The 17,077-nt window shown below is 38.7% G+C and overlaps 1 protein-coding gene across 6 annotated transcripts in view; it reads right to left on the bottom strand.

The window, feature by feature from the left end:
• The window catches only part of PEX5L (peroxisomal biogenesis factor 5 like), a 318,150-nt gene that overhangs the window by 18,607 nt on the left and 282,466 nt on the right, over positions 1–17,077 (bottom strand). For 5 of the 6 annotated variants that reach the window (XM_025287945.3, XM_025287903.3, XM_025287909.3 and 2 more), the window contains one exon: positions 9,511–11,128. The exons of the other annotated variant lie outside the window; for it this stretch is intronic. In XM_025287945.3, the coding sequence (XP_025143730.1) occupies positions 10,924–11,128 (205 nt within the window). In that variant the 3' untranslated portion in view covers positions 9,511–10,923. Of the gene's footprint in view, positions 1–9,510; positions 11,129–17,077 lie in introns of those variants that run through there. 6 annotated transcript variants of the gene reach the window in all.

Here is a 17,077-nt window from a genome sequence, read left to right as displayed (position 1 = left end):
TCGGTTTGTATTTGGTCCTCATCAATTTTCCCGTTATAACTTGCTACTGAGGGCTTCCCTGGTGCTCTGATGGTAAAGAATCGGCCCGCATTGCAGAAGACCTGGGTTTGATCCCTGGGTCGGAAAGATTCTTCTGGAGAAGGTCATGGTAATCCACTCCAGTATTTTTGCCTGGAAAATCCCATGGACAGAGGAGCCTGGTGGGCTACAGTCCATGGGGTTGCAAAGAGTCAGTCACGATTAAGTGACTAACACTTATGGACTGGATACAATTAGCAGTAGAGTAGAAGCTTAGGACCTGAGTGCTTACTGCGGTTAAAATGACAGTAGAAACCTCTGCCTGAGGACTCTGTACCAGGTAGGCTTCAGGAAATGTTAGCTAGCTTCCTGTTTCCCTTCCAGAGAACTGGGGCTGAGAAGGCTGCCCTTCTGGACTCCACCCTCCTGAGCTCAGTGAGCCAACTTGAGCAGAGTGCCTACTGAGAATCAGTAGTTTACTTCCACAGGGCGAAATACCCAAATTAACTATTGATGCCTGAAGTTCTGATTCCTTAAGCTGATCACCAGCAGGTGGTAAGTAAGGAAAAAAATATATCAGTCCTTTGTGAACCCTGAAGTGCTGCATAGGTAAGGTATTACCTTAAGGAGCCCTGTAAAGAAATGTGAAGAACCATTCAGACCCTGGGCTGCTTTTGTACACACACATGGAGTGAAGCAGCTATGAGAGGAAATTAATATTCACATTTAAAAAGTTGGGGAGGGGGTCGGAGACATAGAAAGGGTTTGAGTTATGCCAGAGGTAGGAGAGGAGCCACAGTTCACCACTAGGTAGATGGGACTTTACTGCCTGGAGAACAACAGTGAATCAGGAATGAAAAGATGTACAGCTTAATTTTACAGAGGAGAAAAGAAAATCCCACCAAGGGTAAGTGCGGCCTCCGACTGAAAGAGAGAGGGCACTGGGGAGGGAATCCCCGACTCTACCGGGCTGGCTTCTTGCTGTTTAAATCTCAGCCCCAAATATCAGGTAAGAGAAACCTTTCCTGACCTGCCCAGATAAAGGAGCCCAGTCACTCTCATTTCTCACTAACCTTGTTGTTCTAGCACTTTGCATACTACATAAGCAATACTAAGATGAAGTCTTAACACCCAACAGAGTTGTGCTATGATATATAATAGTTCACTAAATATACAGAACTTACCTTGTTCTTTTAGCACTTTGCAGCATTCTCATCTATTAAAAGTACTTGTGGATGTCCAAGCTCTTCAAAGGTTTGATTTGAGTTACTTACCATTGTCCCGCTCTAGAACAGGACCTGTACTTAGTAGGTGCTCAAAGTGAAAGTGAAGTCACTCAGTCATGTCCGACTCTTTGCGACCCTGTGGACTGTAGCCCACCATGCTCCTCTCTCCATGGGATTCTCCAGGCAAGAATACTGGAGTGGGTTGCTATTTCCTTCTCCAGGGGATCTTCCTGACCCAGGGATCGAACCCGGGTCTCCTGCATTGCAGGCAGATGCTTTAACCTCTGAGCCACCAGGGAAGCACAAAGATTTGACCAAAAAGAAAAAGACCCTAAAACAAATATATTTTAATACTTTTATTAAAAAAGAAAAAAAAAAACAAACAGAAAAATCCACCAAATCCCAGTTTCAGGTTAATATTTTAGACTTTAAGAAAGGAGGATTTTAAAGTTTTGTTTTTTATCTAAAAATGCATTCCTGATTTCCAGATAACTCATGCAAAATCATAGTGATATTCAATAAAAAGACCTTTTAACCAGGAGTACAAATTGGATTGTTTGATTTGAAGCAATTCTGATCCCTGTATCCCATTTTGAAAGATATTTGAAAAGACCTTGAAGCCACAGACAAAGTTTATTTGAAAACATAGTTTAAAATTGCACAAATATAAATACAATTTAATAATGTGAAAAAGGGGAAGGCATGCTTCCATTAAGTACAAAAATACTACCTTAATCTTGGTACTTTGCAAATTATAAGCCAACAGAGTAAATTAAACACATCAATCAATATGATAAGAGATTTTTATGGTAGTAATTTTATTTCAAAGAGCAATGCAGGGAAATACTAAGATGAAGTCTTAATACCCAGCAGAGTTGTGCTATGATATGTAATATTTCATTAAATATACAGATACATTGTCATGTAGTATGCCAATAAATTTAACGCCCCCACCCCTACTGCCATTAATTTACTATAGGTCACTTAATTTGGGTTGGTTTTAATTTAAAAGCTCAATGTAAACATTTAAGGTTAATTTTTTTCTGTTATCTATTGAGGTTAAAAATGAAATCCCAAGATTTTAAACATAATTGAGCATGATAAGGAAGCATCACAGAAGAATTTGTCTCAAACAGTATTTTAGATTAGATATGCAATATTCATAGATATACAAAATATATAGAAACATCTTTTCTAAATAGTTAATAAATGCTTGTTATAGTTTGTAAAAAGTTTCAGGTTTATTTTCAACAAATGTAAACAAAGTTGGGAAATGAAAATTGAAGAGGGTTTGGGTTAGATGATGTGGGGGGAATTGAAAATAGTAAAATTTAGGTTTGCTCTTTCTTTTATCTACTGGTAACATGTTCAATCATGAACATCTTTCTCATGTAGCACAGTTCCTATGTGGTATTTTTATATATCTCAGTGAAAAGGCCAAACTACCCCAGTGAATGTGTATATTCCTTCCATTTCCTTCTCTAAGAAAGAAAACCCCACATTTTATGGTAAGTAAAGAACTGCCTCATTCTTTATTTTCCATGTTATTGAGTGCAGGTTTCTGAAAGCGTTCCAATAAGCCTGTCAGGTTTTGCTGTGATGCTCTACAACAAGAGTTCTTTGTTGGAGAGCAGTCCTCAGAAAACAGTTCTGAGATTGGGGGACTTATTTCCAGAGTGTGCTATTTTGGTATTTCTGCAGAGGGTGCAGGTAGTGGAAACTTTATTCAAGGCAAAGTACCACATGAGAGGAGAGTTTGTGAAGTCACACACTTTAGTTTTCTGGTTTTTTTCCCTCCTCTTAACTGTTTAACGCTTCTACACAGTGGTCTTGGAGCTCACCTGCACGTGTGTGGGGATGTATGGGGATATGAAGTGGTGACCAAGCTGGCACTAACGTAGGATACCGCTATTGTCTGACTGAGCTTTGCCCCCTCCACTTCTGGTCTCCTTGTCCTTATTTTTCCTTAAAGCAGGTGTCACAGAAAGTGAGTGAGAAGACTTTAGAGTTGGTTCTGAGTGACTATGAAGTCACCTCATCAACCTTGAATGTCAGTGTGTTTACACACAGATTGACCATGTCCAGTTTCTTAAGGGATGTGACCCCAAGTAGCTTACTTACCATACGAACAGGGCTGTGCTGAGGACAGTGGTGTGATAGATGCCCCACTCACTATGTGTGACCTTTGTGGAAATTAAGACCCTGTGTCCACTTTGCCTTATGATGGTTTTCATGTGCCTGACATTACCCTGACCTCCCCACCTTATTAAGAATGTCAGCATTTCTAACTTAGAAAAAACTTGAAATGCACTCTTAACTCAGAACTGTGCTGAGGCAATCAATATGCTTTTGTTTAGTAGTATTCAGACATGTGGATTTTGTTTTGGGTCTGTTGTACCTCAACTGCTTTTTAAAAACTGTTTGGATGTCTAAATATCTGGTTTCCTTACAGGATTAGTTTGGCGCTGGCTGCAACACCGCACTGCATAAACCAGCTGTGTGAATCTCTAAAGTTTGGTGTAATAGCATGAGAACCACCTCAAGGATAGGATACTAAAGGTAGAAAAACTGGTGGAACACAAAGTTCATGAAAATGCTCCCTTGTTCAGAAGCAAGGAAAAAATAAGCTAACCTATGAGACTTAATCATGCACAGGGTAAATTTACATTCAGCAAAGTTATCTTGCATGCTTTGGTTAATATTCGAGTAGGCAGACTTTGCAAGTACTAATGCATGCGTTATCTTGGTACCTGAGGTTATATGTTTTACTTTTTAAAAACTGCCTTTTTACAAACCTTATGCCAGAGTTCAGATAGCTACAAACACTCTTAAAAATATATATAGATCTATCTACTTCTTGGTTCAAACAGTTTATTTTCAACCAGTTCTATAAATACTGAAATAAAGAAATTGTGCAGTAAAATCTGGCGAGGGAATACATTTGAAATTATTTTTACAAAGTTGAAACCATGCATGTGCATGTTTTAATAATTCCTAAAACAGGAGGCCTCAAAAAGATGGCACACAAACGAAGCCTTCAAAACACCCTGTTACTAGAATGCTTCTAGAAGCATTTCGAGCAATAAAAACAACCACCATAGCAACAACAACGTACAGTCCAGTTTTGTGCAACTGATTCAGGGACAAATGAGGGACACAAAATGATCATTTTGCTTTTTCTGTTTCTGAGGCACTCACAAAGTTATGGTACAGAGTTTGGGAGCTCCTGTTAATAAGTAGGACTAACTACAGTTGTATTCAAGTCTTGCTTGTATAGCACAAATATACTACAAAGACTTATATTAATGACTAGACACAGACCTAAGATTTAACATAATAGTTGTCATAAAAGAGAATTAAGTAGTTCTCTTTAATAACAGAGACAGAACTATTATGTTAAAGAAAGAGGAAAGCAGCATAAAATTGAAAGTGAGTGGGTCCTGGACATTCCAACCCAGTTAACTGTCACAAATTTGCCATTCTAGTTGGAACACAGATTGGCTGAGAAAGCACACCTCAGTTTTCTACTAAATATTTCCTGGTGGATAAGATCTGCCTTTTTTTCAAGGAGTCATGGGGATTGAGTGGGAGAAAGCAAAGGGAATGATGGCTCGATGTGATAAGCCTCTCCTTTTCTCTACTCCTCCTCTGCCTCACTGGGAAGGTACAGGAGCACATGGAAATAGCCCAGCAGACACAGATATAACATTTTGAAATTCAGCAATGATCACTGGCCATCTCTGCATTTTCATCCTATTTACTAGTGAAACTGGTTCTTGAAAGTCACATTTATGAAATGGAGTGGTCACTCTAGTAAAATATTACCATTCTAAGAGATCTTAGGCTATTTATTACTCAGTAACCCCCCAAAAATGTACTCAAAGCCTTCCTAGAGTACCTCAGAAGGTAACCCAAAACACCTATCTTTTCAAATGGAAAGAGAAATTTGAGTGACAATTTTAATCATGAAGATAAGATGCAAAAATCAGTTCTGCCTTAAATGTGTCAACAGTTAAAAAATAGGTGTATGCAATAAACACTGATCTGAAATGTTGCTACTTAAAATTTTTGGTGCTCTGATTTCTATAAACGTTCACTTGCTTTCCAGCAACTGTTTTTACTTAATTTTGTTAAAAAGTATCATCATATAAACAAACTTATTTATAAAACAGACTCACATATTTTGAAAATAAATTTATGGTTACCAAAGAGGGAAACATGTCAGGAAGGACAAATTAGGAGCTTATAATTAAAACACACAATGTAAAATAACCAAGGACCTACTGGATTGTACAGGGACCTCTACTCAATATTTTGTAATGTTATATGGGAAAAGAATCTGGAAAAGAATGAGTGTGTGTATTATATATATAGTGAAATTGGTATATACATACATATATATGTGTATACATGTGTGTGTGTGTGTGTGTGTGTGTGTGTATATAACCCTATATATAGGGTTGTGTATATACATATATATATACACCCAACCTATATATATATATAGGCAACCAACTCCAGTATTCTTGTCTGGGAAATCCCACAGACAGAGGAGCCTGGCAGGCTACATCTCATGGGGTCGCAAAGAGTCAGACATGATTTAGCAAATGAACAACAATATATATAACTGAATCACTATGCTGTACACTTGAAACTAATAGCATTGTAAATCAACTATATACTCCAATAAAATGTTTAAGACATATCACTAAAGGAAGATATTCTATGCTCTTGGATTAGAAGAATTAATATTGTTAAAATGGCCATACTACCCAAAGCAATCTACAAATTTAATGTGATTAATCAAATTTAATTAAATTTGATTTAAATTAAATTCCTATCAAATTACCCATGACATTATTCATAGAACTAGAACAAATAATCCTAAGATTTATATGGAGCCATAAAAGACTCAGTTGCCAAAGCATACTCAGGAAAAAGAACAAAGCCAGGAGGCATAACCCTCCCAGACTTCAGATGATACTACAAAGCTAGAGTAATCAAAACATCATGGTACTAGAACAAAAACAGACATAGGGATCAATGGAACAGAACAGAGAGCCCAGAAATAAACCCACACACCTACAGTTAATTAATCTTCAACAAAGGAGGCAGGAATGTAAAACAGAAAAAAGACTTCAACAAGTATTGTTGGGAAAGCTGGACTGCTGCATGTAAAAATCAATGAAATCAGAACACATCCTCTCACCATGCACAAATAAACTCAAAATGGCTTAAATATAAGTAAGACATGACAACATAAAACTCCTAGAAGAGAACATAGGTAAAACATTCTCTAACATAAATTATAGCAATACTTTCTTATGTCATTCTCCCATGGCAGTAGAAATAAAAGCAAAAATAAACAGATGGGTCCGAATCAAACTTATAAGCTTTTGCATAGCAAAGGAAACCACAAACAAACAGAAAAGACCTACAGGCTGAGAGAAAATATTTGCAAGTGATGTGACCAACATGGGTTTAATTTCCAAGATATAGAAACAGCTCATACAACTCAACAATTAAAAACAACCCAGATGGAAAGTGAGCAGAAAATCTAAATAGATGTTTCTTCAAAGATGACACCCAAATGACCAATAGGCACATGAAAAGATGCCCAACATTGCTAATCATTAGATAAATTCAAAACTATAATGAGTACAACTTCACACAGGTTAGAATGGCCATCATTTAAGAAATCTACAAATAACAAATGCTGGAGAAGGTGTGGAGAAAAGGGAACCCTACTGCACTGTTGGTGGGAAGGTAAGTTGAGGTTTCTCAAAACACTAAAAATAGTTACCATATGATCCAGCAATCCAGTACTCCTGGGCATATATCTGGAAAAAACTATAATTAAAAAAGATACATGCACCCCTATGTTCATAGCAGCACCATTCACAATAGCCAAGACATGGAAACAACTTAAACATCCATTAACAGAGGAATGAATAAAGACGACGTGGTGCACACACACACACACACACACACACACACACATATATATAGTGGAATATTACTTAGCCACGAAAAGAATGAAATTGGGTCATTTGTGGAGACCTAGATGGACTTAGAGAGTGAAGTAAGAAAGAGAAAAGTAAGTATCATATATTAAGGTATATATGTGGGATCTGAAAAAATTGGTGTAGACAATCTTATTTACAAAGCAGAAACAGAGGCAGAGACACAGATGCAGAGAACAAGTGTATGGATACCAAAGGGGAAAGTGGGGTGGGATGAATTGGAAGACTGGAATTGACATATATGCAACTATTGATACTATGTGTAAAATAGATAACTAATGAGAACCTACTGTATAGCACAGGGAACTCTACTAAATGCTCTGTGGTGACCTAAGTAGGAAGGAAATTGAAAAAAGAAGGGATATACGTATGTATGTATATATACATATATATATATAGCTGATTCATCTTGCTGTAGAGTAGAAACTAACAACATTGCAAAGCAACTACAATAAAATTTTTTTTAAAAGATGTGCATATATACAGTGGAATACTATGCAACAATAAAAAAGAATGAAATAATGCCATTTGCAGCAACACACATGGATATAGAGATGAAGTGAAATAATAAAAATGAGAAATATATCTATTATATGTGGAATCTAAAATATGACACAAGGTGGGGGGATGGAATAGTTAGGGAGTTTGGGACTGATGTACACGCTGTTGTATTTACCATGGATAACCAATAGGGGCCCAGTGTATAGCACAGGGAACTCTGCTCAATATTATGTAACAACCTAAATGGGAAAAGAATTTGAAAAAGAATAGATACATGTGTATGTTTAACTGAATCACCCTGCTATACACCTGAAACTGTAACACTGGTAATCAACTATACTCCAATATACAACCAATAGTTTTATAAAAAGTTGAAAGAAAATAATGACACAAATGAACATATCTACATACCAGAAACAGACTTACATAGGGAGATCAGATTTGTGGTTGCCAAGGGGTAAGAGGGGTGGGGGAGGGATGAATTAGGAATTTGAGGTTAGTAGATGCAAAATATTATATATAGAATGCATAAACAACAAGGTCCTACTGTATAGCATAGGGAAATATATTTAATAACCTGTGGTAAACCATAATGGCAAAGAATACAAAAAGAACTTATATACGTGTATAACAATCACTTTGCTGTATAGCAGAAACTAACAACATTGCAAATCAACTATGTCAATTAAAAATATTGAAAAACTTTGTGTCCTCTAACACAACTCTTTGAAGTTACTTTGTATTTCAAAAGCAAAATAAAACTTGGGCTGCAAAATCTGCCACCACATAGGAACAATCAAAAATAAAAATATCCCACGTTTACCCTGTTTGCAGGCTTTGTTACTGATTTCATGCAGGTAGTGCCAGCAAGGCTAAGAAAACAGCCTATCTTTAATGCAAGTACAGTTAACTATTCAAAGTATAGAATGACTTCATAAATAGAACACCTGTAAAGTTTGTCCTAATGGTCTATGATGGATGCAAGTCAGCTGACCAGTGATGCACAGGGATTGAGAGGATAAGCATGCACAGAATGGATGCTATTCCATCAGGGATACTCAAGCAGGCATCTGTCACGGACTGGAGTTTGGCGCCAAGCGTCCATTCCAGGCCGAGTTTCTAGGATTCTAAAACTCTACAGAATACCAGGTATTCTTTAGAAAGTATTACTGAGCTCTGTTTTGCTTCTCAGACTGCAGGGAAGGAGGCCAACCCTGGGTTGGGACTTCTGCCCAACAGTGAATGCCCTAGTGCCTCTGTCTCTTGCTGGCCAGATGGAGGTATCACCTAGCCCAGGTAGGCTTTGACATGAAGATAAAAGTCTGGCACCACCACAGGCCCGCAACTCTTTGTCTTTATAAACTAGGCTAGGTTATGATATGTGGAAGCCTCAAGCACTTGTGGTTTCGTGTGTCCTTGGGACCCCTTCCTACCCTAGAGACTTCTGACATAACAGAAGAGAGCATTTCTACCTGTACCTCAAGAGTTTGATGTCTGAGCATGTGTGTACATTTCCTCTCTCATCTTCCAGCAGAAGCTAACTCCCCAGTCAATTAAATTCTTGAACCAAATGCTTTTTTTTTTTTGTGGTAACTATAATCATGAATGTATCTGATCTGATCTGATTAGTAACCAAAGAACATGAGGAAAAAAGATGGGCTTGGATTGCTTTGGGGAAGATTCTAGAAGAAGGACAGAGACACAGTGAAGACGAAAAGGGCCACTTAACCAGGACAAATTACTCAAATTGGACATCAGTGAATTTATATTTTGGTTAGCATTTTGCAAACAATTTTTCTAAATCTTTAAAAAATGATGTCTTTCCAAATAATCACCAAAGCCCTAACAGGCACAAACCACTCTGAAGAACTGAGTGGACTATAACCAATTACATAAAACACTACTGCCAGCAGAAAACTCCTGATGCTTGATACATGTTCAAAGTGAAAGCCATGCATGCATCTTTCATATTAAACCACTGATGTTCAGTGAGGCTCAGCTCAAAGGCACTGATCTTCTATTATTTAGAATGCAAAAGGGTGAGCAGGGCAGATTATTATGGAACTAAGAATACACATAATTTTAAGGGAAAGATGTATTTATCACTCAAGAAATACTATTTAAAATATTAACAGTTTAAAAGGAACATTAACTGTGAATGGCAGTTAGAAAGCAAGGAAAATATGACATTTAAGCAAGTTAATGTTAACTCAATAGCATTCACAAAGTCTCTACAGAAAGTTGGATGATGTTGTGATTTCTATCTTATCTTTTGCTTACGTTCATACAGAGTCCCAGAAAAGCATGTGAATAAGATCTGTGTTTGACATATTTACACCTATGTCTTATCTGCTTTAAGAAAAAACACTCCTTCAAAACCCTACGCTATGAAAAACTATTTTCAGGAATTTTTATTTGGTCCATTAATCTAACAAGGCTGAATTCTCAAATCTTTCACCCCCAAGTTAAAAATTGGAGCAACAAAACAAAACTCCAGCAAGGCATAAATAAGATAGTAAAGTGCATATATACAATCCCAGAAAAGTTTTGATTGGGAAGAGCAAAAATTTCTAGTGCAAAAACTGCTTTTGCCGGCAAAGCTCCCTCTCTGAAATCAAAGGGCTACAGTAAAAGTTAAAATTGGAACGTGTTTAAGCAATGCCTCTTTTCAGTCAAGAGTTAATATATGTGCATGCACCTTGGCCCAAACTATATTCAACCTGGTAAAAGGGGGGAATTTCAGAGGACAGTTCAGAAACAGAATTTCCTGACCCGAGGCACTGCTTTCTCCAGGTGCCCCATGAGCAAGTTCCTCACATGTGTCATCAGCTGCAAGTGGACACTTGGAAAAACCCCAAGGAACATACCTGCAGTGTGCTCACGGCTTGTGAAGCGTATTCAAACACGGTCACTTTATCTTGGTTTTGTCTTGTGTCTCTCCGTTCTTTCGAGCCCAAACTTGACTCTGCAACGTTTTGTGCTTTTTGTATTTGAACAGAGACTGGGCATTGTCTGTGGGAATTCCCTTGGGTTATATCACCATGGCCTTTTGAACATCCGTTTTTATCCTTTTTTTTTGGAATTCATAATAAAATAGTTTTGCATTTCTCAGTACAATTACACAGGTGAAGGGTTCCCCCCCCTCCCCTTTTCCTTCAAGGATCCAAGTTGAAAGCTCTTAGGAGGACATCCAGGTCACCGAGATTAGCCGCCTGGAAGAGTTCTGGCTGGTCCATCAGAGAAAGGGCAATTCTAAGGGCAGCCCAGATATTCCCAGAGATTGCAGGATGAGGGACTTGCTGCTGATTCCTGCTCTTTCTTTGCAAACTGAGGGCAGTGAGAAAATTGCTGACCGCTTCTCTAAGAGGGTAAAAAAACAGACATTTAAAAATTCAACAGATTTCAGAGTTAGCCAACTTAGAAGTAAGATAAAAATGAATTATCATCTTGGTCTAACGTCCAAAACCACCTCTTTGGTGTTTTGGATCATGAGGTGAACAGCTTTCTGATTCTCTCACTATTCCTTTGTGAAGTCATTGTTAAACATAGTGAATCAGAAAGAAGGAAAGTAAACTTTGTTTTAGGTATATCATGTCAGACAGTTAGAACCATTGCTAACTCATTAATGCATTTGATTTTCCCCTTGCTCCAGGAATGGTCTGATGACTTAATACCTTTGCAGATATGATCTGTATAAACAGAGGAGGCATCTGACCTTACTCTGAAACTACATAGTTTAGCTCTTCTCATTAGTTTAACTTTTCTCAAAATTGGAGGCAGCCAGGGTTCAGTTGAGTTTGAGTTTCAAAGAAGCTGGTTATCCTTAGGCAAATTTCTTCTCTAAGTCTTAGTGTCCCCAACTGAATAAAAGTCATTTAAGAACCTTGTTGTGAGGTGTAGCTGAATCATTTATGTGCAAGCTCTATCATTAAGTTAGGTCAATAGCTCTCCATGTGTGCTCTGGGGAACTCAGGATCAGTGAGGTCAAAATTATTTTTATACTACTACTGAGATGTCATTTTACAGCTTCATTCTCATTTCCTCATGAATATACAATGGAGTTTTCCAGTGACTTTTATGATGTGTGATATCCCAATAGACTGAACGCAGAAGCAGAGGTAGGAATGTCTTCTATAAGCAAGATATTAAAGAAATTTGCAAGAGCCACTCTTTTCAGTAAACAGCTTGTCTGGGGGAAATTTTTTTGGTAAAATATATAATTTATATAAACACCTAATTGGTTTATTATTTTTAAATGAATCTCTTCAACTTTTCTCAATTTCTAATATGGTAAATAATGAAAGGTATAACCCACATAAACAAAAGCCCCTTCAGATTCTCAATAATTGTTAAAAGTGTAAAGGGGTCCCAAGAACAAAAAGTCTGTGACCCGCCTAGTCGGATGCTGTCCAAAGGCCTAGCTCCTGTGGCCCGTGACCCTGTTTCTGTTGCTTGCATGCGCGGTATACTTCCTGGAACTGCCCTCTTCAGTTCCCCGTCACCTGGAACATGTATTATATATCTGACAAACTTGTCTTTGCCAAGAATGACGCCTCTTTAACTTGTTTCTTCTTTACTCTTCTTAAAAGCTTTTCACATATTTGATCTCATTTAGTCCTACAAGGTAGTCACTGGTAAGCATCCTAAGAAACTATAAGGAAAGCATGGCTGGATTTCTGATTCCAGCGCACAGGATTCAGGCATTTGCTTATCAACACTGCTTGGCTCAGACGGTAAAGAATCCACCTGCAATATGGGAGACCTGGGTTCAATTCCTGGGTTGGAAAAATCCCCTGGAGGAGGGGATGGCCACCCACTCCAGTATTTTTGTCTGGAGAATCCCCTTGGACAGAGGAGCCTGGGGGGCTATGGTTCAGGGGGTCGTAAAAAGTTGGACACAACTGAGTGACTAAATGCACACACGTTGTTAGATCTGTCCAGAAGTAAAGGGCACTGGATGTAGCAATTTGGGTAATGGAAGGGAGTGGGTGTTTTCTCATCACCCCTCTTCTGGATTTCTTGTGATCAAGCAAGAGAGGAGGATTTATAACAGATGCATAAGGAAAGTTTACTTTGGAGGCACTTTCTGGCTTCCTCGGCACAGCTCAAATGATAATGACTCCGTTTACTCTCATAATCCTAGGCCTGTAAGAACTCTGGGGGAGAAAGATGCTAGAATGCCCTCCTGCACAGGCTGCTCCCGCCCCAGTGTGTGGCAATGGTCTCTGAGGGCCATGGAGGGTAACAGCCTAGAAGACTCTAGCCTTTAGCCTGTTGGCCTCATCAAGCAACTCTAGGTTTTTCTCATGAAGACAGTCTAAGCTTGTCCCTTAGCTTAAGGACTCAGAGGCCTTTGGGGAACTCAGAAGATTGTACACGTACAAGTATGAACAGTTCCAAATGTTACACACACATATGTATGTTTAAGTTAAAATTGTTTTAAATGTTATGTCATGATTAAGAAAAAGCACATTCATTTAAAAGCATTCTTCACTTTATAGTAGGTTTCCCTCATTATACTAAGAATAAAAACATTGCTATCAAAGGGGATGAGATTTATGTTTTTAATTAAAATGGGGTCCTCACTTTCGAATGGCTCCTTCCCAGGTGGCTCAGTGGTAAAGAATCTGCCTGCAGGACAGGAGATGTGGGTTTGATCCCTGGGTCAGGAAGATCCCCTTGAGAAGGAAATGGCAACCCGCTCTAGTATTCTTGCCTGGAGAATCCCTTGGACAGAGGGGCCTGGCAGGCTAAGGTCCAGGGGGTCACAAAGAGTCAGACACAACTTAGTGACTGAACAATCCAGCCCTCACTTTTGAAAACGTTAAGATTTTTTGGTCTAAGTTCTACTTTGAATCTCCTACTGACAAAACAGGAGCAATTTAAGCTCTGCCTCAGTTTCATACCAACAATTTACTCTCGTTATTTCAACTGTATACAGTATTAGGAGAGTGCTTGCCTTTGACTCTTTATAGAACATCTGAGATGGGAAACAGCACAGGGTACAGGGCCACACACAGACACCTGCGTTCTTGGGGGAGATGTTAGGTTCCAAGACCAGGGATATGGACAAATTGGCACCAGCTCTTGGCTTTTTTCTGGGCCACATCTCTATTGAGGGTTGTTACTTCCTAAGGAGACCTAATTATACTGCAAGTGAAACTTGTTTTTAGAATGCATTTAAGCTTATGGTCTTTTTTCTCAGGAAAAATGCAAGATGTTTATTATTTCACAAGATTTCCTATATCCTAAAAAGACCCACAAAGTATAGTCAAAACACTTTGCTGTTTGAAAGAATGTTCAAACTACCGCACAATTGCACTCATCTCACACGCTAGCAAAGTAATGCTCAAAAATCTCCAAGCCAGGCTTCAACAGTATGTGAACCGTGAACTTCCAGACAGAATATTAAAAAGCAGAGATCTTACTTTGCCCAACAAAGGCCCGTCTAGTCAAAGTTATGGTTTTTCCAGTAGTCATGTATGGATGTGAGAGTTGGACCATAAAGAAAGCTGAGTGCTGAAGAATTGATGCTTTTGAACTGTGGTGTTGGAGAAGACTCTCGAGAGTCTCTTGGACTGCAAGGAGATCCAACCAGTCCATCCTAAAAGAAATCAGTCCTGAATATTTATTGGAAGGAAAGAAAGGTAATACCAAAGAATGCTCAAACTACCACACAATTGTACTCATCTCACATGCTAGTAAAGTAATGCTCAAAATTCTCCAAGTCAGGCTTCAGCAATATGTGAACTGTGAAGTTCCTGATGTTTAAGCTGGTTTTAGAAAAGGCAGAGGAACCAGAGATCAAATTGCCAACATCCGCTGGATCACTAAAAAAGCAAGAGAGTTCTAGAAAAGCATCTATGTCTGCTTTATTGACTATGCCAAAGCCTTTGACTGTGTGGATCACAATAAACTATAGAAAATTCTGAAAGAGATGGGAATACCAGACCACCTGACCTGCCTCTTGAGAAACCTATATTCAGGTCAGGAAGCAACAGTTAGAACTGGACATGGAACAGCAGACTGGTTCCAAATAGGAAAAGGAGTACGTCAAGGCTGTATATTGTCACCCTGCTTATTTACCTTATATGCAGAGAACATCATGAGAAATGCTGGGCTGGAGGAAGCACAAGCTGGAATCAAGATTGCCGGGAGAAATATCAATAACCTCAGATATGCAGATGACAGCACCCTTATGGCAGAAAGTGAAGAACTAAAGAACCTCTTGATGAAAGTGAAAGAGAAGAGTGAAAAAGTTGGCTTAAAGCTCAACATTCAGAAAACGAAGATCATGGCATCCGGTCCCATAACTTCATGGCAAATAGATGGGGAAACAGTGGAGACAGTGGCTGACTTTATTTTTCTGGGCTCCAAAATCACTGCAAATGGTGACTGCAGCCATGAAATTAAAAGACGCTTACTCCTTGGAAGGAAAGTTATGACCAACCTAGACAGCATATTCAAAAGCAGAGACATTACTTTGTCAACAAAGGTCTGTCTAGTCAAGGCTATGGTTTTCCAGTGGTCATGTATGGATGTGAGAGTTGGACTATAAAGAAAGCTGAGTGCCGAAGAATTGATGCCTTTGAACTGTAGTGTTGGAGAAGACTCTTGAGAGTCCCTTGGACTGCAAGGAGATCCAACCAGTCCATCCTAAAGGAGATCAGTCCTGGGTGTTCATTGGAAGGACTGATGTTGAAGCTGAAACTCCAATACTTTGGCCACCTGATGCGAAGAGCTGACTCATTTGAAAAGACCCTGATGCTGGGAAAGATTGAGGGCAGGAGGAGAAGGGGACGACAGAGGATGAGATGGCTGGATGGCATCACCAGCTCGATGGACATGGGTTGGGTGGACTCCAGGAGTTGGTGATGGACAGGGAGGCCTGGCATGCTGCAATTCATGGGGTCACAAAGAGTTGGACATGACTGAGTGACTGAACTGAACTGATGCTGAAGCTGAGGCTCCAATACTTTGGCCACCTGATGTGAAGAAGTGATTCATTGGAAAAGACCCTGGTGCTGGGAAAGATTGAAGGTGGGACGACAAGGGGACGACAGAGGATGAGATGGTTGGATGGAATCACTGACTGGATGGACATAAGTTTGAGTAAGCTCTGGGGGATAGTGAAGGACAGGGAAGACTGGCGTGCTGCAGTCCATGGGGTCGCAAAGAGTCGGTCACAACTGAGCACTAGAACTGAACTGAACTGATCAAAATGGACCAATTTAGCAAACAAGAATACAGGATGCACAATTAAATCTGAATTTCAGATAATAATTTTCATTATTAAGTATGTAAAATGCAATATTTGGGAAATACTTCTCTAAAAACATACTCATGTTTATCTGAGATTCTAATTTAGCTGGGCATTCTACATTTTATCTGGAAACCCTAAAACTGACCTGTTCTTTACAGGAGGCTTTATGCTTGAAATTAAAAATTCATACCTCAGCAAAGTTTGTCCATTTCTACCTCTTATGGATTTTCATGGCCTCCTGCAAATAGCTGCCCTATTGTGAATGCCAAGAAAGTATTTATATACTATATATATATATTTTCTACAGTAAGAAGTTACAATTAAAACTCATCTGGAAGCTTTGCAAAATATTCATGTAAAGGAGGCTCTTCTAAAGCTTAGCATGTACATCAATGAAGTTAGAACATTTCCTCACACCACAGATAAAAATAAACTCAAAGTGGTTTAAGGACTTAAATATAATACATGACACCATAAAACTCCTAGAAGAGAACATAGGCAAATCATCCTCTGAAACAAATTGTACCAGTGTTTTCTTAGGTCAGTCTCCCAACACAAAAGAAATAAAAGTGAAAATAAGCAAATAGGACCTAATCAAACTTCCAAGGTTTTGCACAGCAAAGGAACCATCAACAATACGAAAATATAACTTATGGACTGGGAGAAATGTTTGTAAATGATACAGCCAACAAGGGATTAACTCCCAAATATACAAACAGCTTATACAGCTCAATATAAAAAATCCAAAAAACCCAATCAAAATATGGGAAGAAAACCTAAAGAGATATTTCTCCAGAGAAGACATACAGGTGGCCAACAGTCACATGGAAAGATGCTCAACATTTCTAATCATTAAAGAAATACAAATCGAAACTATAATCACACTGATCAGAGTGGCTATCAAAAAGTCTACAAATAACACATTTGTAGAGGGTGTGAAGAAAAGAGAATCCTCCTACACTATTGGTGGGAGTGTAAATTGGTCCACTATGGAAAACAGCATGAAGGTTCCTTAGAAAACTGAAAATAAGGTCACCATGTGATGC

The sequence above is a fragment of the Bubalus bubalis genome, chromosome 1 (assembly GCF_019923935.1).
Source record: "Bubalus bubalis isolate 160015118507 breed Murrah chromosome 1, NDDB_SH_1, whole genome shotgun sequence".
NCBI classification, from domain to species: domain Eukaryota; kingdom Metazoa; phylum Chordata; class Mammalia; order Artiodactyla; family Bovidae; genus Bubalus; species Bubalus bubalis.
This window is presented reverse-complemented; position numbering and strand designations above follow the sequence as displayed.